The 24,720-nt window shown below is 43.4% G+C and overlaps 1 protein-coding gene across 1 annotated transcript in view; it reads right to left on the bottom strand.

The window, feature by feature from the left end:
* Window positions 1–24,720, bottom strand: part of LOC146782736 (vomeronasal type-2 receptor 26-like) — a 94,174-nt gene that overhangs the window by 67,746 nt on the left and 1,708 nt on the right. The window contains exon 2 of the mRNA XM_085638117.1: window positions 5,015–5,306. Within this exon, the coding sequence (XP_085494243.1) occupies window positions 5,015–5,272 (258 nt within the window). The 5' untranslated portion in view covers window positions 5,273–5,306. The remainder of the gene's footprint in view (window positions 1–5,014; window positions 5,307–24,720) is intronic.

Below are 24,720 nucleotides of genomic sequence, written 5' to 3'. Positions count from 1 at the left end.
TTCTCTGTTATTATGTTTTGTGAAAGCAACCCGCTGCCTTGTAAATGAGATTGGCAGTCGTCCTGGCCCGAAGGCAATCCCAGAATGCCAGGGCTAATAAATGCCAGTACCGGTAAAGCAGAGGGATCCATAGACAGGGACAGTCTATGTTCTGTTAGCTCTATTTCATGAATAAGTGCCGATTCTGCTCTTATTAGGAAGGCATCCAACGTACCTACCACCCCCTGCCCTGCTCTGGATTTGGTCATAACTTGTTCCTCCCCTGACACCAAAAATAAACTGATCAATAGAGTTGGTAAAGTCAATTAAAGTCAATTGGATTGGTCAGGTTAAAGAGTAAACCCCAGCCAGCCAAACAGTACCTTTTCTTAAGCGCGATGTTTGTCTATATGATCTCCGGGATAGGAGTTGAAAATGGCATGGCCCTGCCCGGCCTCCTTCAGCCTTTAATGGGCCCTGCGGAAGCCCTTTAGTGTTTTTGTGCGCCTACGGGCACCTCCCCTTCCTGCTGGTGCCTCCTGGTGCAGAGCCTTATGGGGAATGTAGTCCGGGACAAAGTACGGCGTGCCTAGTTGAAGGTCCGCGCCCCAAAGTAAGGTGCGGCGTTGCAGGTCAGGACCCCAAAGAGCAAAGTGCGGTGAGTGCAGATGCAGCAGCGTCAGGACAGAGCTCCCCCAAAAGTCACAAAGTCACAAAGGGGGAGCACCCCCCTCCTTTCTGCTTCTTACCTTATTCAGCCTTGTTCAGCACGTTGCCGCCAACAGAGGAGCTCTCCTTTTTCAAAAGCAACCAGAATCCTGCAGCAGCCGCTTCAACCCGCTTTAACCCTCTCCACGCCTTAGTTTCCCTTCTGCTGGAGACTCATAGGGAAGATTACTGGGTCAAAACAGCCGCCCTGAGCGAGCAGGGGAGATCAAAGAAGAGCAGCCCGCCACCCGGCACAGCCTAGGTATTAAACCTTCCTTTTTAATATTTATAAATCACCACTAAGGAAGGCCATAATGGCTCATAGGGCAAGGTAAATGGCATTTAAAAAGTTGTACATGTGTACTTATGTTTGACATATGCTGGCAGTGAAAAACTCCTGAAGTCGTTTTTTTTTACTGTAAGGCCTATCTGTCCCTATGACTAATACTGGTTTACCTTACACTCAAATGAATTTCACTTAAAGTTGTCTTTAATAGCAAAGTCAGATTTTAAGCCACAATTCTGAAAATAGGACAAATTGGCACATCTTGTCCCAACCATTTGGGCTTTCTGCTGGTTACTTGGGTCAAATGATTGTGAATAACCCTGCTGTCAGGGTTTGGTATTGTTTACAGTCAGTAAAACAAAAGAGGCTTAGATGTGGACAGGATGGGCTTTCTTGGAAGGAAGTCTTGGAGAGGAGTCGTGCCCAGTCCCACTTATACTTCAAAGGGCTTTGCCTCCTGCACACACAAAGGAACCGGACACCAGGCTTACCGTGTATTTTGTCACCCACACCGTTTTGTGCCTAGCCAAGGGAAGGTGAAGACCTTTCCAGAACCAGATGTGGGGTTAAGACATGGAGGCATCCACCATAAAAGGCTGGCACCAGGTATTGATGTTGGACCCCCAGAGACACTCCTCAGAACAATCCTGGACCTGTAAAAAATACAGAAGAAGGACTGCCTGACTGTCAGAGGACTGCCCTGCTGCTTGAAGGATTGACTTGTTGTCTCAGAAGGAAGACTGGACCTCCTTGTGGTCATCCCAAGCTAACTAGAGTGACTCCAAAGGTCAGTTGGCGGACCTTCTGTCATCTACAAAAACACAACAAGCTTCAGAAGACTCCCTGCAAAAGGCCAGCTGGCCTGATACAACTGGACCTGCCTGGACCTGCCTAAGCCCTGATGGCCTCTGCTGGAGTGAGTGCCTGATCCCCATGAGACACTTCCCCAGGTACTGGACACTTGGCTGGCATCCGAGTATACTCCTCCTCAAGAGAATGCAAAAATCCTTAAGTTTTAGCTTCTTGTGACCGTGATCAGGATGGTGCACTCAAAGAATCTGCTACCAGAGACAACCACCACTGTATAGCTCCAGTGAGAGATTATCTTCACATAGATAGGGACTGCAAGTGAGGACCAGAAACACAAAAGCCTCATATAACACTACTGCAATGACAGTCAGCGATGACTGCCAACAAGAAGCTACAGCAATCACTGCCCACAATGCCCAACCTCCTCTTTGCACTACAGCAACCGCTCATGATGGTCAGCCTGCTCCTCGTGGCCTCCTCCACCACAAATGAACCCTTTGCTTTGTAATAAGGTAACTTTCCAGTGCGACTAACATGGTTCCTGTATATGACCCACGCTCCATCACAATTGGCCTAAACTTGTGACCTTACCCCAGTGTAGCATGACCAGATGACAGAGAGAGGCATTTTAAAAAAAATCTATTAAATATTTTCGATTCTATTAATTGTATTTTTGTCATTCTGGTATCATTTAATTTATTAAAATGTAGTCCATATTTCAAAATTAGTTTGAGGGTTTTCCTGTGTTGTGTTTTCACTTTAATACTGTTTGTGTGCTGTCTAAAACCTTTACATATTGCTTCTAAGTTAAGCCTGACTGTTTTGTGCCAAGCTATCAGAGGGTTAAGCACAGGTTAATTTAGTAACTTTTGCGGTTAAACCTGACAAGGCTTTTAGTTGTGTCCTGAGAGGGGTTTCCATCCCCCTAACCAGCAGTGGCTCCTTATTGAGGGCTACAGGGACCAGGCCTGTGCCTCATGTGAGGCCTCTGTAATTTTTTTTTAATTTAGCAGTGTTCTTGAGAAGACACATCTTGTGTTTTCTTGAGCATTGCCAGTGTTGACGGCAGCCCCCTCTGCCTCCTCTCCAGGCTCCTGATGATAAGATGGGGGGGGGGCATGAGCCAGCTACAGAGGTTGTATCAAAATAAAGGACCCTGTAGATGGACTATTGGATTGTGCAAGTCTATGGGGAGTAGCTCAACTCTGATACCCTCACACATGGCTTATTGGTTCCAATGCCCAGCACCAGATTCCTGTTTTGCTGCAGCCATGGAGCCTCCGAGTTGCCAGCTAAGTAAGCGAGGTAAGTAAAAAGAATGTTATTTCTCTATGCATGCGTGCATGTGTCTGTGAATGTGTCTGTGCGTTATTTTGAGTGAATGGGATTGAGTTAAAGTGTGTGTGTGTGTGAGAGTGTCAATGAGAGTAAACGTGTGAGAAAATCTGAGTTTGAGAGTGCAAATGAATGAGTGCACACAAGTATGAGGGTGTGCATAGGATTATGAGTGTGCTAGAAGGAGTGATTGAGTGAATGTTGTGAAAGGGAGTGGAAGTGAATCAGGGGTGTAGCTATCAATGGTACAGCTGGTGCAGTTGCACCAGGGCCAGAGTCAATGAGTGTGTATAAGTGTGTTAGTAAGTGAGAATGAGAACCAGAGGATATAAGTATGTTTGTGTGTGTGTAACAGTGGGTGCGAGTGAGTATAAGTGAGAATGAGCAAGGGAAAGAGAATAGATGTAAGCAGGAGTGAGCCTAATTAAGGGAAATTTAGAAAAAAGGGGTAAACTCCAGGCCGGTATTGCACCCCACTAAACATAAAAAATCACCACCTGCAACTGCCCTAAAAAAATAAACCAATTTCTTACAGCCAGACAGTAAACTTTCCACCTGGATATACCTTGTCCCTTTATGTGACCTGTGCTTCATCGAGGTTAACTTTTGACTTGATCTAGCGTGAACAGATACCCACGGTTGATGCTTTGTGATTTTTGGTGTTATGCTTAACTCAAATATAAAAAAAAACAAAATTTCTGGTTGTACTTATTGGGTATTTTTCTAAATAGGCTTGAGGTGTTTCTTGTGCAGTGTTGTCACCTTATTATTGTTTTAGTAGTCCATAAATACTGTACACATTGCCTCTAAATAAAGCCTTGCTGCTCTTTGTGCCTTAGCTGGCATGTGGTTGAACGGTGGTTTGTTTAATGCCTTCTGTGATTACCCAAGACAATGATTTTGAATATTATTTAAGGTGGGTTATTACCCAATCAACTAATACTCCAATTTCTTACAGTTTTGAAGAGTTTCCAGAAGTGCCAGCCTTTGGTTTTGATCTCAAGGACTGAATGGGTAATTCTACAGACTGCGGTTTTAAACTCCAAGAGATCTGCATATGTCCTCCATTTGTCACAAAGACTTTCTATCACTAATTATAGCTCCTTTAATTAGTTTTAACTTATCTCACTATAATACACTTTCAGTTGTCATTCTCACTTTTTCTATGAGATATATAAAAATGTCCTGCAGCGCACGCCCAACCTAAAGTCACATTTCTTTACATGATACCTCCTGTCACACTCTAGCACTAGCCGCACTTAAGACGTACCTCCTTTCTCTACTTTACTCCTCATGTTATGTTATATTTCCATTAGACATGGCTCTTTCATTAAGCATTCAACTTTCAATCTTTCAGGTATCCTCTCCTCCATGACCCATACATTATTGTACTATGGCTTGCATCCTGCTACTATTGAAAGCTCTCTCTCTGAGGGTACTTCTTTCATAAAACATATGTCTGTTCATAAGACATACTTTATCTCTACTATCTATGCCTCATGCCCTTAGCGCCTCTACTTTCCTTGAGATATCCAAATCCTGTTACAGCTTCCATCCAATCACACCTACTCCTACACCTTACCTCTTCTCTCTGTCTCACCTGAAACCTTTTGTCTCACTTCTTTCCGAGAGACATATCCATCCTCACTTTAGGTTAAAATCAGCCACTACCTAAACCTCTTTACATGAGACCTACCTCATATTACTATATTGTCCCTTCAAGCTTCATGTTAAACTTAAATGATCTATGTCTTATTGCTTCATCACTTTATTATACCTGTGACCCAAACCCCTTACCACATGACATACCTCATTTAATGTGATTGTGGTGCACTTCCGACTACTTCTAATTCACTAATTCACTTTTCATCACCAAGGATGTCACCAGTTTCTTACCTGTGGAAACCTGTAAAGGCCAAGCACTCTTGCCATTGGAATGGTAGCTGCTGATCCAGAGTCTCCGACAATGCCCATAAGAGAAGGCTGCTTTCGGCATTGATAGTTGGCCATTGGCTCATTTTGTCCTGTGAGCATCCACATGGTTCCCTGGAGAGCCCGCTGAAGCAGTGTGCAAGAGTCAAAAATCTGGAAGCCGAGGGTGATGTTGGGTAAGAGTTGTGTGCTTCTGTTTACCTCCTCAATGGCGAATATCATTGCATGGATCCACTGGTAAATCTGAACAACAAGCCTAGGAAGTGAAGTGAGAAAAGGGACAGATTGTAAAAAATAGTTTCAGCAATTCTAATACAAAACCATCTTCACAATGCAAGCTATAATTTCACAGATGTCTAATAGCGTTTTCTGTTTGTCTCCTATAGTCAAATATTCACCAGAACACCAGCAGCTAAATGGGATCGTTTTAATACTGAATGATTGAGATGTTTCCATTTCTCACCAACTAACATCACATTTACAAAGGTAATGAAGGTGGCTCCCAACTCTCCTTCTTACAGAATGTTCTTGAGAACTGAGGTACCACCAGACCACACATAAACAAGAAGCATTTCCTATTGAACAATCCTCACTACATGAGAATTCTTTAAAAATTAGTCATTAGTTATGTGGACTGCTCATGTAATGGGTCTACATTTGTACTTTACTGGGAACCAAACACCCAATTGTAGCATTTGACTCTCATAGGGAAGGGAATCAGAGCAGTCCAAGGCCTACTCAAAGGAGAGGGTCTGGGCTAGTAATCACCATTTACAGATATGCAGTAATTACATTTAATAAATGATTGTCTGCTCTGTGCATTTTGATTTGAAAAAGGTAAAAGTACATTTATTGCACACACGCTACTCAATACTATGCAGCAATTTACAAATATACACAAGCTGATGCAAATACTTCTTGATGACATTGCATAATCATTCTTAACCTGCCAACGGGGAAGGTAGTCTAACTCCACAACTCACATATCTAAAAATGATGAACATAGCTTGGAGTAAGAGAACTGAATACTGGCACCAGTGCGAGGGTCTGTTAACCTCATTACCTGAACAAGCATTTAATTATAGGAATAAGCATGACTGGGAGAGCTGTATTCTCATCATGTGCTAGCATGAATAACACAAGTTAATCTCAGCCTCTAAATGACATCACCTTTATAATTTCATTATTAAGAAATTATAGATATTTACCCTTACTTTTGAAATACATTTAGCATATAATATTGCCCTTTAAACATAATCCCTAAAGAATCTCATGTTTGTTAATAGTAATACACGTGCAATTACTACCTTCACCCCTGGAGGATGGCTCAACATGAAAACTCTCATTGTATACTTTCAGGCCACAAAGATTGCCTCCACAGTCTTTGACACTAGAACACACTGCACTTCCAGTTGTAGAGCAAAGGCTACAGCCATGGAATAGCTTGGAAATGCATATAAAAGCTGGGAAGGTGATGATTTTAGAGTCCCCCCAACTGAGGGTGAGGACCCCGAAGAATGGTCTGATGAGCATGAGCACGTCGTGTTGAGCAATTTGGTGGTGGTCTCATCACCCTCAGACAACCACAGGCTGAGATATGGGCAAGAAGCTAAATTGCGCAAAAGGCCCTGCAAAGCATTATGGGTTGAGTTTCCATGAAAAGGGTGAATTGTTTAGCAGCAGCTCTCCCATTGTGCTGGGGAGAGCCGCTTCGCTTTTCCTCCTTGCTTTTGTTTGCTTTTCAAGTGGCCTCTTGTCGCACTTTACTTTTTCTTGGGGTGCCCGGTGCCACCCGGGCAACCAGTAGGTATCCTTTTTGTTAGAGGACAGCCCAGGGAGCCCACCCCGGGCTATCCTTACTGGCGAACACCATCATGTTCTGCTGCGGGTTCCAGTGAATGCCTTCTAGTCTGCTGGGAAGATGCATTCTTGCTGGCTGGCCTTCTCGCTCCCTCCAGACACAGACAGGAGGAGTGAGAAAGGTGGGTGGCACAGGGGAGTTCAACAGCACTCCCCATCCACTTTGGAGGCATTGGGGACCAGGTATTGGGTCCTGGGCCCCTTCTGCCCTCAAATGGGGGAGCGTGATGGCACTCCCTTGCAACACGATCTTCTCGGGAACCAGGGATGGGGTCCTGGACCCCTTCTCTGAGTTGGGGGAAGGTGCAACAAAACTTCCCCTGTGTTCTCTTGCTTCTTGGGGCAAATCCCGGGCCCTAGCCCATTTCAGGGGCTGAACTAGAACTGGCAGCGAAGCCCCGCATTTCATCAGTGGAAACAGGGTCGAAGGTCGTCAAACCGCCAACGGTCATAACTCGGGCCCCGTGGGGCCGCTTTTAACAATTATGGTTTTGTTTGCTCTTGGTGGTGAGTCATATCCACCTGGAACACTTTCTTCCAGCCTCCTGGCCCCAAAAGGACAAATTTGGCAGGGATTTTATTTCACTGGCTCCCTGCACCAGTGCTTCCCCATCTCCTGGTACAGAAGCCCAGTCTTTACCCCCACTGATCCTCAGGGGGCATAGGGTAGCCAGTGTCTCTAGTCCTAGGGTAGTGCGCCACTGGTCCTGGGGTCAATCAGAGGCAGAGTCCTTAGTCCAGGTGCGGTCAGGGGGTTCCTCCTTTCAATTGTCCATGGCATCAGCCTCCAGTCCCAGTGCTCTGCAGAAAACAGTCAAAAGAGAACTTTCCCTCCTGCGCAAGACCATTTAAGAGGGGGTGGGAGGTGCCAGCATGGTTGCATTTCTGGTCTATCCTGAGGTGCCACATCACCTCTTTGCCCCTGTTTCAACCTTCCTGCACGGCCTTCTGGGATACTTCAAGATGGTGTCACCCAGGAGTCATTTGCCATATGTGCTCAGGGGGTCTCAGCTCCACCCCTCACTGACATAACTGCCAGGGCCTGCCTCAGCAACCCTTCAAGGGAGCCTTCCTGCTGGTTTGGTTCCAGAGTCTGGGCTCCCTCCACTTATTCAATAGGCTTGGACCAGGCCTCTTGCTGGTGCAGGATGACAGCTTGCTGATTGATGTAGAGCAGTGCCCCCACCCCTTTATTCTGAGGGGCTGACCTAATCAAGGGTAATTGATCCTTTTGTGGTGGAAGGCCTTTTTTCCTGCAGCTGGAGAGAAAAGTAATTAAACCAATCCAACTGGGTTACAACAGTCCTGGGTTCTGATCCTGAGCTGAGCCAGAAAAACAACACATTCCTGGATGACCCATAGGCTGTACAGTTATGACATTGGACTTTACAGGATTGTTCTTTTCAGATGGGTTACAATGTACAGTGGTGTGTGTAGATCCAAGGGGAGAGGAGCTGCACTCTAAGGCAGTCCTCCCATAGTGTATAAGTGAAGGTCACTGCAGGCCAGACAGTAAAGCACACTGACTTTCCCTATCAGTATACACCAGCATTATAAGGCCTATCCCAGGTCAATACCCAACCCTGCAGAGTCTTTTCTGTGCTAGGCTACCTGTGTGTAGTTCCGGGGCTTTGCATGACAGGAGTCTCCCACGCACAGCCCTTATGTATGTGCACACGTGTTCACGTGTAATCAGAAAAGTACCCCTTACCCTGGCTGCGTTGCAGCAGCCCTGTTTAAAAAGGGGGACACTGGTGGTGAACATGCGCCGCCCACTTTACCATGAGTTTACCGTGGGTGAGTCACAGGTTATGAGGCTCTCCCACAGTAAAATGTTAAAAAAAAGGTGATCAAAAAGCGAAAAATCGACCCATATTAGATGGTAAGAACCACCTTCTCGCAAAGGTGCATTCTCATCATCAGCCTTCACCGGTCACTCTTTCTGAAGAGGTCAAAGTTTATGTGACTTCATTATTATTGTTTATGACATGTTTATGAGGTTTATGTCATGTGTACATTTATGTTTATGTCATGCTTATGTTTATTGATTTTAATACGCGCTACTACCTGGATTGTTTTTACGTCTGATTGATAATTCTTCTGAATTCGTATGCGTGCTCCTGGGGCGGCGTTTTCATTCAGAACGTTATCAAAACCATTGCTTTCTGCACATCCTTCATGAAATGTGTCCCCCTGGGCACAGCCATGGATCATATATTAGTATTTCAGGCTGTTGAATATTCAAACGTCTTGAACGGAGTGAAATTTCAATACATGTATTTATTCATACATTGCGAAATTTTGTGAAATTTTGCGAAATTTTGCACTCAATAGGTCATATTCAATCGTAGTTTTAGTAATACATGGACTCTTTTCCAATGCATTTCGGGTATAATTACCGTTCGTCAGGGATCAGTCCTGTGATAAAAAATGTAAGTATCAAGAAAAACTATGCACTGAGGTTTCTATATTAGTGTTGTGTGGTGTTGGTCAGTATCGTGGGTGGTTATTGTAAAAAATATCTGAAAACGATCAACCGTTTGTTACATCGAGAGTTAAACGTGAGGATTAAATGTGTGAATTAAACGTGTGTCACGAAGGTAAACGTGCCACTGTACTCCGTTGTAGAATATTGGGCTTAAGTTTTGGTGAACATTGAATCCGTGCTCGTTTATACGAAGAAGCTCGCAGATTGTGACGAGAAGTGCACATGTAGGTATTACATTTTTCGTGGTGCATGGTAAATGCATTAAGGCAATGTGATGTTTAGCCTTCATATATAGCGTGCTTGGTCCTGGTTCTGTGCATTAGTGACTTTGGTGAAGTAAACGACGAGTAAATGCTGGTGGCTTAACGCGCTATCAGGCACATGCATCAAATAGAAAAATTGCGAGTTCTTAATAGCGGTTTTTAAGGAATCGCAAATAAAGACTCGCAAAACGCGATGCACCTAAAAAATTGCGAGAAAATAAAGAATCCCTAAAAATCGCAAATATAATAGCGAGTCCGGTAATTGCGAACTCGCTAATAGCGATTTCGCTATTTGCGAAATCGCAATTACCAAAGTCGCATTTTGATGCATCCTGATGACATCACAACCAGGAAGTGAGCAGCTCCAGCCTCATTTCCAGTGTACAGTCTCAGGGAGAGGAGGGAGCTGAACAGGAGTGGGACAGAGACATTAGAAAAACTTCCTCAACCAAATGGAAGCCTCACAAACAGCAGAGGAGAGCCAAACAGGCAGGAAGCGCAAAATAAAGTTTGCAGAAAAAGAAATTGACACCCTCATTGAGGGATTAGTCCACAGCCATGATAAGCTGTTTGGAAAGGCATCATTAAAAGTGGCAGAGCAGGAGAAAAGGAAAATCTGGCTCCAGATCCAAAACAGGGTCAATGCCATTGGGGTGACACACCGCACCATTGAAGAGCTGAAAAAACGATGGTACGACTTGCGCAGTCGGGCTAAGGTGCGCATTGCTGACCGGCTCAAGGAGGCGAAAAAGACAGGAGGGGGAACACCAACAGACACTGGGAACACTCCCATGGAGGACTTGGTGGAATCCACCATCCAGCCAGAAGCTGTTGTAGGTGTGAACCAGCTTGACACGTCCGGAGCAGCAAACACATCTGAAGGTAAGATGAATGCATGTTACCATTATTCCCAAATTTAAAGGTAGAACATGACCACAGTACAGCCCAAGTGCACACTTTGAACATCCAGTACACAATGTATTCATTAGGGGAGGTGCATTATGGGAGATGTAGTCAGGTCAAGCAGTTACACTGACAAATCTCAGAGGAACAACCCAAAATAGTTTAATAGATTATAAATTCATTAACAAAGTCAAAAATGTATTACTGTGACATATTGATCACAGACATTAAATAATGCAGTTTTGCACTGTTTCACCTCACAGATGCTCAACGTGTAGAAGCTGTGGATAGCGATTCCCCAGACATGCAGGACACCAGCGCAGGTGAACATATGGACACACCCGTGGTGCAAATAAATCCATCACGTGCCACAAACTCACGCAGGGCAACTGTCCCATCCCTAGTCACCATGGAGTGTGATGATGAGCCTGATGCAACACCAGGTGCCAGCCATGGCCAGACAACTTCCATCCCACAACCACAACCACAGGTCCCCAGAACCAATATCCGAGTCCGGCGTAGAAGAGGGAGAGCACTCAGGACACAGCAGGAGGAGCAACCAATTGATGTCTGGGGTGGTCTTGAGGGACAGATGCTCCGTATGCAGCGCCTGCAGACAAAAAACACACGTGCAGTGCAATTCCAAATAGGCGAGATGGCAAGCAACATAGCAGTACTAACTGAAAGTGTGCAGCAACTGAGCAAGGTGATACAGGAGGGAAATGTATCCCAGAAGAGACAGCATCGTGAACTAATGCAGCACCTCAAACTGTTTGCGAAATCAAACAATAGGCTGGCCACGACCCATGGAAGAAACACAGCAGATTATTTTTGTGTTTCATTGATGATATATTTGTTGTATGGAACGGACAACTATCTACATTAACAGAAGCACTTCAAGACATCAATCAAATTAATGCACGTATACAATTTACACATGACATACAAAATGAACAAATCAACTTCCTGGATGTCCAAATATCCTTGATCAACAAAAAATTTGAAACAGACATATACAGAAAACCTACGGACCGAAATAATACGTTACATTATGCTAGATTCCACCACTTAAACAACATCTACCCTACTCTCAAATGCTTTGAGTCAAACACATAATATCTAATCCTCAAACCACCATCAAACGTCTACAAGAAACCACAGAACGTTTCCTACAAAGAGGCTACCCACCAAAACTATTAGAAGAAGCATGCAACAGATGCCAATTAAAAAATAGGAGTGACTTATTATCCAAATCAACACCAGACAAAAAAAAACCTTTAGTGATGGTGTCTAAATTTTCCACAGGAAGTCAAGATATGAAACGCATAATCAAATGACATTGGCCTATGTTAACAATGGAACGTGACTTCAAAAACCTATTCAAGGGGGAAATGCTCAAACAATCCAAACAAACAGATCAAAACACCTATAAAGGAACAGTGGCATGATACAACTGCAATAACTGCAATAACATTATAACTGGCACAACCATAACACACCCAAGAAAAGGCAATACAATAAAAGTTATGGTCACAGACACATGCGACACAACCAACGCAATTTACATGTTAAAATGCCCCTGCAGCAAGATTTATGTTGGAAAACAGAAAGAAAGATCAAGACAAGAATTAATGAACATAAATCTAACATCCGTACCAAACAACTCAAGTCAGTGGTAGCCCACCACTTCTATGAAAACAGACACAGTCCTGGGACCAGCTCAAAAATAAATGTATCGATTGGTTGCGCAAGCATAAGGGGGCAGGGTGGGAGATTGCTAATGATATCCTAATGGTGCGTAGGGTGGCCTGGGTGGGACCCTCCAGTAAAAACATCATGGGAGATTGCATAGTTGTGACCCTAAGGTTTCCCTCACTGGCGAAACGGCTGCAGAATGCCCCATTTGATCCGTTCATCAGTTCCACAAACATCACCCTAGTACCATTGTTTTTTTTTTACAGACCTCAATTGAGAGGATATAACACTGCCACCCAGATACCACAGACACTCAACAGGTTTAGCGCCTTATCAGATCTAGAGAACCAGGATTGACCAAGATATAGACCCGTCAGTGTCGAAATAGAGCAATTGAGTCCTTTGCAGGATCATTTAGACATAGTTGAATGTAGCTCTATTGAAAACTCCCAAGAACTATGTCAGGTAGAATCATCATCGGCCACTTCCCCTGTGATCATTGTATCAAGACTCCTCAAACAAAACCTGAATATACTTAGTTGGAATATTGCAGGCTTAAAAGCCAAAACGACCATAAAAGAATGGGTTAATATGGTTAGTCGATTCGACATCCTGATGTTCCAAGAAACCTGGTGTACTAGTGGTTTATTACTTGAGGGATTCGCCTGCTATAATAAAATTGTTCCTACTCCTGACTTTGGCAGACCAAGTGGGGGCCTATCTATTTGGATAAAGATCACTGAAGGCAATATCATAAAACCTATAGAGACCAATGATGACAATTTCCAGGCCCTGATTTACACGCAGGGAATCACAGTATGCCTAATAAATTTTGATAATAATGATTTCACATCACTGCCTAATAAAAATTTTACCAAGCTATTTGAATTCATTGATAATTTGGCAGATGAGGATAAACAGGGTAGATTAGACGGTATTTGTCTGGGGGGGGATTTTAATTCCCACCTGGATAATAGTACAGATATACCCGCTATCAGATGTGCCTGGAAGATCTCCTGTAGAAGAGGTGAAGAACTGTCCAATTACCTATCTACTCACGATCTGGTCAATGTAATGGCAAAAGCTGGACATGATCCAGACAACCGTCTACTGCCCACCTATAGAGGTCGTGGCTGCTCATCCACCATTGATTATATCTTCATTTCATCCTCCCTTGAGAATTTTTTAGTAAAGGCCGAAGTTTTAGGTACTAGTTACAGTGACCATAACCCAATTTTAACCACTATTAGATTTTTTAATAAATTTAGGAAACGAAAAGAAATATGGGGCAAAAGATTTGATACCATTCACTGACAAGTTGAAAGTGATTTGGAAAGGTATAGATAATAAAGTTTTACTGGCGCGTACCATAAAATCCTATCGATCACTTATAGAGATGTGCCTGTCTAGCACATGCCCTGGAACTGATATAATCCAGGCCTTTACCAGGTTATGTGCCGGAATTAAACGTGAAATCTCCAAACCTGTTACGACCCAGGGCAAGAACCCCAGATGGTTTGACGGCACTTGCTCCAGGGCTAACAGGGCCCTACGTGATGCACTAAATGCCGAACCAAGGGACATGGTATTAGTAAAATCCTTGAGAGAGCGCTACAAGAAAGCAATTAAATTACGCGCAGAGGTGGTGTTAAAGGAACGGTGGGACTCCCTTGCCTGCGCCGCTGCCCTCAAAGATGTAACGGGGTTTTGGAGAGAGGTGAAAGCGATGCGATCTATGGGATCGAACATCACTCCCCTAAACTGTAACATACCAAGTAATACATGGGAGGAGCACTTTTCAAAAATATACTCAGCTAAAACAGTAAGCATCGATAGTTTCCCCCCACCCTCCAACATGATTATACTATTATCTGAAGTTGAAGATGCAATACATGAAAGCGTAGGGAACAAAGCTCCAGGCCCAGATGGCTTGTCAATTGATCTTATCAAATCCGAACCTGACTTTTGGTCCCCTCTTTTATGTAATGTTTTTAATAACTTGGCCAATACTCTAATTCCAAAACCCTGGTCCACGAGTATAATAGTGCCCATTTTTAAGAAAGGGGACAGATCTAACCCTAGTTGTTATCGCCCAATATCTTTGATTAACAATACCTTGAAGATTTTGGGCAGGGTTGTTTTTAATAAAATCAGGAATTGGTCAGAAGAAAAGCAAATCATAAACTGTTGTCAGTTGGGTTTTAGGAGCCATGTCGGAACTGTTGAACAGTGCCTAAATCTGAACCTTATATTGGGGAAATATACTGTAGCTAAAAAAGTACCTTTATATTTGGGTTTTATGGATTTAACCTCGGCCTTCGACTTTGTTAACCGCTCACGTTTATGGGAGATCCTTTTAAATTATGGGTTGGACGATGCACTTGTGCACTTTTTGGCATATTTGCACAGAGACCTAAAAGCGCGGGTGAGGATCAATAATGAAGGAGAGGTCTCCAGGGATATTTTAATTGGCAGGGGGGGTCAGACAAGGGTGTGTTCTGGCCCCCCTGCTTTTTGTTCTTTATATTAATGAACTGAATAACTCCCTCATTGAACTGACTAGTGATGTACCGAAAATTAACGGTCAACTCTACCCCGCACTTTTATATGCAGACGACGCGGTCCTTATGGGCCGCACACCTAAAACATTACGCATTTTAATTTCAGGCTTTGTTTCTTTTATGGCAGAGTTGGGACTTTGTACCAATTTTAATAAATCTTTCATAATGTTATGTGGACCTAAAAAGCACTGCATAAAGAACATAAGGACTGGAGGCGACCTTCTAAAAAGCACTAGCACTTTTCCCTACCTGGGCCTAGTCTTTTCTGACACGGGCTCATGGCGATCGCATGTAGCCCGAGGCAGAAATAAACTTGGTATGGCAATTAACTCTATAATTAGCCTGCGACAGCCCAGGTAGGCAGAGGTGGTGATCCCATTACTGCAGATCAATAGAACCCAGTGTCTGCCCACTGCAACCTATGGTGCCGAAGTGTGGGGGCACGTAGACTGCAGTGGTATACAAACAGAGGAAAATAGATTCTGCAGAAGGGTACTTGGGGCACAAATTTCATCACCCACCTTTATATGCCATAAGGAACTGAACCTACACTATGTGGAGGATTTTATCAAATCTCGTCCTGCCTTATTTTGGTTAAAGTTATGGCGAAACCCTGCTGCAACTCTAACCCAAGGAATCATTACAGATTGCCTTAAATGTGACAGGGGTAAATATATACCTTGGCTTAGCGCTGTACATAAAAGCTTAGCTAGCATTCATTTAGAACACACTTTCTTTCTTCCCTCCGCTGCTGAAAACATAAATTTAAAAGCAGCGGGGGGTGCATTATATGATCTATATCGTGAAGACAGAGAAAAGACCGAGCTTCGTAACCCATCAATCATTAGATATATTCCTATCCTGAGGACATCAGGTAACGACTATTATAAGCCACAGGAGTATCAAAGGAAAAATATTGGGACATGGAATAGGAGCTTGCTTTTCCGCCTTAGGGACAATAGCGTAAAATACTTACTCTGCTTTCCGATTGGTTTTAACAAAAATTTGGAGGAGACATTCTGCCCATGTGGCGATGGTTGCAAACAAACAATGCCACACTTTTTGTTCTCTTGCAAATTTTATGTAAGGTACACAAAACAATACCTAATCCCGTACTTTAAGTCAAACGAGATGACCGACCATATCTCGGCGTATCAAGAAATATTGCAACTGGGTTGCGAGGACATGATCCACAGTGTAAACTCTTTTTTACGAGCAGCGGTTAGATCACGAGCCTCTATGAACGCCTCTTGAAACACATTATTAATTTGCAATGCTTTTTATCTGATTACGTCCATTTATGATGTGTCTATTTTGTACAAAGTCGGATGTCATAAATTGTCTATTTGCACTTTGATCAATGTTTACATTTCTGTGATTCTTGCACAGTAATGCTGGCGGCACTTGTATGGTCTAAAAAAGGCAACTTATCGCTTATTTGCACTTTATCATCATAGCTATATACTGGGCTTATGCTATTTTATAGATTGCAATACATGTGACAAGCCTGTTTTCCACATAGTTGGATGTTTACAAATTGTCTATTTTGCACAGTGTTTAAAGTTTACATCTTGCGTTTTTGCACAGTAATGCTGCAGGTTTCTGTACGAATTATTGGTTAATTTATTTGTTAATTTGCACTTTCAACTTGCATGTTGGCTTTATGATATTCAATTCTTTTTTTACGAGTTTATCGTCTGATCTTATTTTTAACTATTTTTATATTGGAGAGAAGATTGTATGCCACATGTATATTAGCAGTGATGTTGTACTTTTATGGATATATATTATATTCGAATAAAGATGATTGACTGACTGACTGAAAACAGACACAATATTAGCCAACTTTGTTTCTTGATCCTTGAAGTGGTACAGAAAAAAAGAAGGTCGTGGCAACAAAAAATACCTACTGCAGCGAGAAAACTACTGGATTAAAAAATTGGACAGTGTACATCCATTTGGGATTAATGAACGTATTGAATTTGCTTGTTACCTCTAAATTACTGATGTCCTATCTTCCAACTTTTTATTTGATGTTTTTTAATGCTTTTTTTGTAATGTCTTTATTTAACATCATTTTCAAACACCTAGCACTTCACTAACACACTTCAAAATGGACCCCATAATCATTGGACTCTAGTCCTTTCACTATGTTGTTTATACATACGAATCCCAACAAAAGATGGCCACCGATTTAGTTTCACGCATGCCGGCAATGAATAGTCACACACGCGGAGCGCTTATCGGACTAACCTATTACGGTACGTAACAGCATGACATCAATTCCATTTGATAGTTAATGGTCTCTTATTATACAGTGCGATATTTTTTGGCACATACTCGCTGTTCACTAATTCCTTAAAGTTTGCACTTTCAATTCACATAGCGCATTAACCCACCAGCATTTACTCATCGTTTACTTCACCAAAGTCACTAATGCACAGAACCAGGACCAAACACGCTATATATGAAGGCTAAACATCACATTGTCTTAATGCATATACCATGCACCACGAAAAATGTAATACCTACACGTGCACTTCTCGTCACAATCTGCGAGATTCTTCGTATAAACGAGCACGGATTCAATGTTCACCCAAAACTAAAGCCCAATATTCTACAACGGAGTACACTGGCACGTTTACCTTATTGACACACAACAAACGGTTGATCGTTTTCAGATATTTTTTACAATAACCACCCACATATACTGACCAACACCACACAACACTAATATAGAAACCTCAGTGAATAGTTTTTCATGATACTTACATTTTATCACAGGACTGATCCCTGACGAAGGGTAATTATACCCGAAATGCATTGGAAAAGAGTCAATGTATTAATAAAACTACGATTGAAGATCACCTATTGAGTGCAAAATTTGGCAATGTATGAATAAATACATGTATTGAAATTTCACTCAGTTCAAGACGTTTGAATATTCAACAACCTGAAATACTAATATATGATCCATAACTGTGCCCAGGGGGACACATTCCATGAAAGATGTGCAGAAAGCAATGCTTATGTTTATGACATGTTTATTATTTCATGTTTATAGAATGATTTTGTGTTGTGTTAAACTTTCTGTTCTTTTGTACAGCAAGAAAACCTGTTACAAGTGGTCTGAAAATCTGTGCCCTTTATTGGTTACTGACCTGAACTTTTATATGCTAAGACTTGTACTAACTTAAATTGAGTTGCAATGGAATATCCTCTCATTTCTGAGGAAGCTGCTAAATTCAGACGATTAGCACTGCTGACTCTTTTACATCACAATGAGCATCTGTCTTTATGTTGTGTAATTCTGACTGATCAGGAGGAAATGTGAACATGGATCCTTGAAGGTGAAGCAAGCCTGCCTTACATAGACACTACAATTAACCACTCTTTTCGCATCCCAACCAGCCTTCTAAGCCAGTGCATCCCAAACGTTTCACTCCTGAGGACCCAATTGAGTCACTACTGGAAGCCGGGGACCCCCAAGCAAATTGTATGATTTAAATGTCAAACATTAACCTCTTCTATGCCCATGACGAGATAGTCTCGCCATTGAGCGCGGTTGCGCTGTGCCCATGACGAGACTATCTCGTCATGGACCCCGCCCGCTAATGAAAGGCCCGGCACAGGAGGGGGAAAGGGCGGGGCACTCAAGGGGTTAAAACTGTAGTTCAAAAAAATAAACACACTTGTGTGCACATCAAACAAAGACTAGACATGAATTACTAACGATTTAGTATTTTTATAAGAAAAATATTTGCAAAAATCAAAAAATCTTAACAGGAAGGTTGTTGTTGCATCTTGCGACTAACTTATCATTGTTTGGTTTTATTTCGCTGCCCGAGGCTCCTGCTCCTGCCAATCGCTGGACTGGAAACCTAAAGCTGCTCTGGCAAATTTTGTCACACCAGTCCCTGTACAGTGCACACCAAGTGCAATGAGTGAGCCTGACCACTACAAAGGTGGCTTTGAGGGGCTCTCCCCAAAGAAAAATTGGGGGAAAATGGTGCATTTTACAACAAATTTGTTATTATATATTGTATTATATTAGCCTTTAAAGCATAGTAAATAATGACTTTACTATGCACCAGGATACAACAATCTTTTGGCAATCTTCAATGATACCCTCACTACTACCATGCAACAGTGCGTCTCATCTCTCCATAGCCCCACTGTCACATGTATTTAATTTATTTTATAGCACCTCTCATACCACTGTAGGGTGTCAGAGCACTTTACAAGACACACATACAGAGACAATGAATCATACATGTATAAATCAGTGAATTGAAAATGTTACATAAGGCAAAGGGGACTACAAGGTGTAGGATTCACATGTTATTCATACGGGTAGGCATTTTTTAAGAGTGATCAGTCAGGAGAAGCACAAACTCAGGATTCAGAACATAAACACAGGGGTTACCATTGACTTTAATAATAAGGATTTATTTCAACCCAAAGAAACCTTTTTAGCAGCATCTGATAATGAAAGACTGAGAAAAAGCATAACTTACTAACTTGTATCATGCAGTTTGCATGCAGCTCTTTGATGGCAATTCATAGCTCACTGTGCTAGATTACGATTGAAACGTGTGAACTGCACAATAACAAAACAATCTCTATGGCAAAAGCAGGAACCCTCTGAGCTATGCAAAAAACAAAATACTGCTTTTTTGAAAATGCATTGTAGACATTCTTCGCAGCAGGCATATTAACCATCTGCACTTCCTTAGATGAGTCAAAGCTGCCACTGGACAGACCCCATCTCTCTCCAGCAGGTACATTAATCACCAGAGTTATCTTGACACTTTTATTGCTGCCCAATAACTGCTGAATATACAAGGAGTGTTGTGGTGCCTTTAAAGCTGCTGCCTGCGGAACCCCTGGGAATGTGTCACGGACCCCTGGGGGTCTGCGGACCCCAGTTTGGGAACCAAATCTCTGGTTGGGACATACCAAACAAAAAGCCAACTTGACAAAAACTGACATGGTACCTCATCCCTGAGCACTTTCGATGTACCAAGGTAAAAAAGCATTCTTTTTAAATCTCCCTCAAAAAGGTATATGAGTTTCAAGCTCGACTCACAACAAGAAAGTGTGAAGCTCAAAAGCTTTTAAAAGTGTGAAGAATCAGTGACCGTTCTCAGTAGTGAAAAACTGTTCCAGCTGCCGCAAGGGATGCATGCCTCTTCCCACCTCTCCCACATCACAGCCCCACACTGGCATGTCCCTTCCCACACCCAAGCAGCTCTAGCCCACTTACCCTTGACCCCTGTGAGAGTGCACTCTCTCAATTATAGGATTAGCAACCTTAGAACCCCAGTTTCATGCTCTGTTCCATAACATGCCCCTTGCTGCAGATCAAGTGCTTAATTTGAGGCGGTGCTTTCCGGTGGGGCCACCGCGACTTATTTTTGGGGACATTATTTTTCTATTTTTCATCATTAGACATTTGCGAGAGCAAGAGAGGGAAAAAACAAAAATTTGTAAAAAAGGAGGACGAGAAATGCTACAAAAAGAGTGAAAGCAGGAACCTGCAAGAGTGATATAAATGGAAAGCGAGAATCTGGCAGTGAATTAAAGTAGCCGGAGCTGGAATCTGGACTATGCAGCCTTGGCATTCAGCATTGTGATATTTAATAGTGCAGATCACATTCGGCGATGTGACATTTAACAGTGTCATTTGCGGGCGTCTAAGCAGCGCTTTGGGCACCGGCACTTATTAGTTTACAAATTAAGCACTATTTATTTATGTATCTATTTTCCATCCAGCAGTATTTGCTGTACATCATAGGTGGGAAATCTGGCTGGGGTGCAAAGCCCAGCAGAGAGAGTCAGAGGACCGGACACTTCACCTCAGGGAAGTGGGTAACCATTGTCCAACCCTAATTACCATGGAAAAACATAGAAGATTCTCATTAAGATCACCACTGACCAGTGAATACATTTGTGTACCTCTTCCTGAAGTGCCTGAGTGGTGAATTGGCTGACAGGGAACTGAAGATGCCTAACATGGAGATCGGCTTAAAATGTAGACATTGGAGACACCGGTGGGAGGATGAAACTTCCATCTTAAACAGAGTGTCCAATCGTAGATGCCAGGGATTCAGGACTAATACTAACAATGGAAATGAGTTTCATTTCGATGTATTTGGAAACTCATAAAGGTTATAAAGAAACTGCACTGAGCACACTCATTGGTCACTGGTGAGAAATGTTCACATGCGCCTCTCAGGGGGTGATGTGGTGCACGCTCCAGCACATTCAGTCTTCTCCGGTGGAAGCAAAGCTCACTTCCTGTTCCCATAGTTAGGTGCTGAACATGCAAATGAGATGTGGCGTTGGGGTTGTGCCAAAAATGTGGTGCAGTCCTGAAGCTGGACCTCATCTAATACATTAATTTTTTTAAACCCTGCCACAAAGAAATTGGCAACAAGGAGAAGCATGGTAGTAGATCTGTTGGTTGCAAAGTCTACATTTTAATATATTTGATTGGGTTAAGGCATCTGCTGTGAAGGTGCACAGTAAATCTCAGGGAACAGTAATAATGGTGACATAACTCTGGTGGTTAATGCATCTGTGTTTTGTAAAGTCCCAGAATTGAATCAAAGTAATAGAGCAGTTAAATGTGTCTCCTGCAAATCACATCATCTAACAAGCAGATGACAGCTTTTTAATTTATGTAGATAGTAAAGTGGGGAGAGGATGTAACCTTACGGCTAGAGCGGTCGACCTCGAAGCTGGGGAACCGGGTTCGAGTCTCGGCAATGACGATCAACATTCTGTGATTCAGGGCAAATCGCTCCCTGTGCCTAACAAAAATGAATGAGACCTCATGGAACAAAACTGGTGCTCATGATACCCGAATTCTTGGGTCTAGTTCACGCTATATAGAACTACAAAAAAAGTGGGCTACTGCTTTTGTTACCTCCAATTCATAAATTGCAATGCTTCTAATAGACCACTGTGAGGTATGAAGGACATGTGACTCCTACACCTTGTAACCCTCACTGTCTCATGCAACTCATCTTTTACATTGATTTACACATGTACATGATTTATTGTCAATGTATAATGTGTATGTTACGTAAAGCGCTCCACACCCTACATTGGGTTGCAAATGGTTATTTATGTAAATACTGGGACAGACTAACACACCTGACATTCCTACAGTGCATGCATCTCTTATATACAGGGACTGAAAAAAGGCAAAGGCATGCCTCTCTTATGTACTTGTGAAGGGATAACAAGCTGTGTGCCTTTGTTTCCCCTCCGTGCCATTTACATTTAAGTGTGAGGTTCCAGGCCACCTCCAGTCAGGATATTCAAACAAAAGGAGCCCTGATGGTCCCTTAACTTCGGCCCAGCTGAAGGTGAAAAAAAGCTCCCTCGCTGCCTGTACGTTGCTGCTGGGAACTGAAAACAGACAACGTACATGCGCTGCAGAACGTGTCCTGGTGTCTGAAAATTTCACCGAGACAAGTTCAACATATTTCTGTGGGGCCCAACTTCTTGGCAGGGGGGACGGCGTCCACCCTGTGAAAAGAGTGGGTGGACGCCGATTACTTGTGTGTACCCCTGACTTGTGCCCTGAATGCTACCCTTATTAAAGCACGTGGCTCGTAGAAGACAATGCATAACAGAGCAAGGGGTGCACTCCACTACTGCCTTTAAGATAACAAGTGTGTGGCACTGAACAGCAGATGGTTATTGTTACCAAACCCAACGGTACTCCATTTTTAGATCTCGGATGGATGATCAGTAGAATCCAGCCTGCAACAAGTAGATCTAACACAGATTCCTACAGGGGGCGCTTTCGCCAACTCTGCACCAGGCCCAGCTTACAGATGTTACCTGAAGCTGCAGGAACCCTACCTGGTCCCATGGCTGGTCCTTCACTTGCCACAGACCCTGATTGTGAAAGGAATGCTGCCACCAGTGTGAGGGTGATGATCTCGCTCTCAAATACGGAGTCACACATCATTAAGTCAACCACATTGCATTTACTGTGCTCCTGGCAGGATTTCTGGAAAGTCTAGCAAACAGCTGGCTCTCCTGGACCTGCCTTGGAGACCACTGATCTAAAAGATATCACAGCTCATTTATTGTACAGAAAAATTCTAACAAATATAAACTGAGGGGCATATTTATGAAGGGGTTTGTGTCACACTTACACCACGCAACGTGTTAAAAAAGCGATGCAAACCCAAAATGCGTTTTACTTTGCATGGTCCTGAGTGCCCTCCTAAATCTGGACTAACGAAACACAGTGCAAATCACTGCGTTGCACTCTGCCCTTGGCAGGCATTCCATGGGCATTGCTTGGGGGTTCCCACCAGCTCTCATGGCTTTTAGCGCATTCCCAGATTTTTCAGAATTGGCAATCTTATAAATGCACCAAAAAGTTACGCCTTCCCAAAGGGGGTGTAACGAGGAGAAACATCTCTTTCTCTTTGTTTCCTTTTTGCGCAGGAAGGTGCACCTTCCTGTACAAAAACAATCCTGCATGCAACACAGGCACCCTTGCAGCCTGGTGCAAGGGTGTCTGTGTAGGTGCTAGGCTGCCAAAAGGGCACCAGTGCAGGGGAAATGGCAGAAATGTGCCATCTTGCCTTAAATAAGGCGCATTCCTGCCTTTTCTCTGTCACGCAGCGCATCAAGATGACTTGCAGCGCTGCACTGCGAGACTTCTTCATAAATGTATTTTGATTACGGGCACGATTTATTCGATTTGCTTAGTTCAATGACACTCAGGTAATCAAATAGCATACTTTATGTGCATTTATTCAACAATGGTGTAAAAGTACGAGCCATTAAATCTCGCAGGGCGGCGCCTGGAAAAGGCAGGATTACATGTGTTTCCTGTTTGGGAAAGGAAAGGGACACCGCCAATCATTAGAGGGGAAAGTTGCTTCTCCAGTGGCTAAATATACGACCCTGGAAAAGGAGTATTCAGTGGTAACCGAATGTTGCGTTACATTTATTCATGCGGAAATGTCCTTTGCTAGATTTCCTCATTCATTGTTCATCCATCTTCACTTTCTGCATTGAACCACCTGGCGTGCTCCAGGCTGACGAGAGCAATTATGCCCCAGTAGAATGATGGGCTGCAGTGAAATCTGAAGATCTCCTCAAGCATGTATATCAAACACCTGAAACATGACCTCTTAATCATTCAGGCCCGGAGGCCGAGGGCACTCTCGAGGCTGGACAGACTGAACACTGCGTTCTTTTAAATTGCGAATGATGAATGCCCGCAGGTGCTTCAGGGGTCTTGGCTCAGTCCCACTTTGGTGAACAACACCCATTCCAGAGCCACGCAGCTTAGGAGATACGGACAGCCTGGCACCCGCTCTCACTCCTGACAGAATCGCGACATATCTTTCCGAAAGCGCCTTCAGCACTGCCCTTCGTGCCCTGGCACTCTTGCACAGGGGCGGCACAACATCCCTGCTGGCTGGCATCTTTGACACACATTCGGCACTAACAAAGAACTCCCTTCGCATGACTGCCAGGCTCACTGGAGTTCGGGGTCATGCTTGGAAGCTCCACGGGGGCCGCAGCCCAGCAGCCTCATCTTCGAGGTCTAACTCGCTGTCATTTACAGTTACATCCAACACGCGACCCTCTGCGGCGGAGCGCCCGCGAGGACAAGGGGCCAGTCAAGCACACTTACAGCTTGAGGATGAGCCCCCAGAGTCCAAGTGGTTGAGCATGGAGGAACCAAGAAGAGCAGCTTTCTACTACTACACCGCGGGCTTGCATCCCTACGAGCATCCAAGAGGCATCTTCACATCACGGGCTTGCATCCCTACGAGCATCCAAGAGGCATCTTCACATCACGGGCTTGCATCCCTACGAACAACCAAGAGGCATCTTCACATCACGGGCTTGCAT

This window comes from Triturus cristatus, chromosome 12 (genome assembly GCF_964204655.1).
Source record: "Triturus cristatus chromosome 12, aTriCri1.1, whole genome shotgun sequence".
Lineage (NCBI taxonomy): Eukaryota > Metazoa > Chordata > Amphibia > Caudata > Salamandridae > Triturus > Triturus cristatus.
Note: the sequence above shows the minus strand (reverse complement) of the source record. Positions and strands in the feature narration are given on the sequence as shown.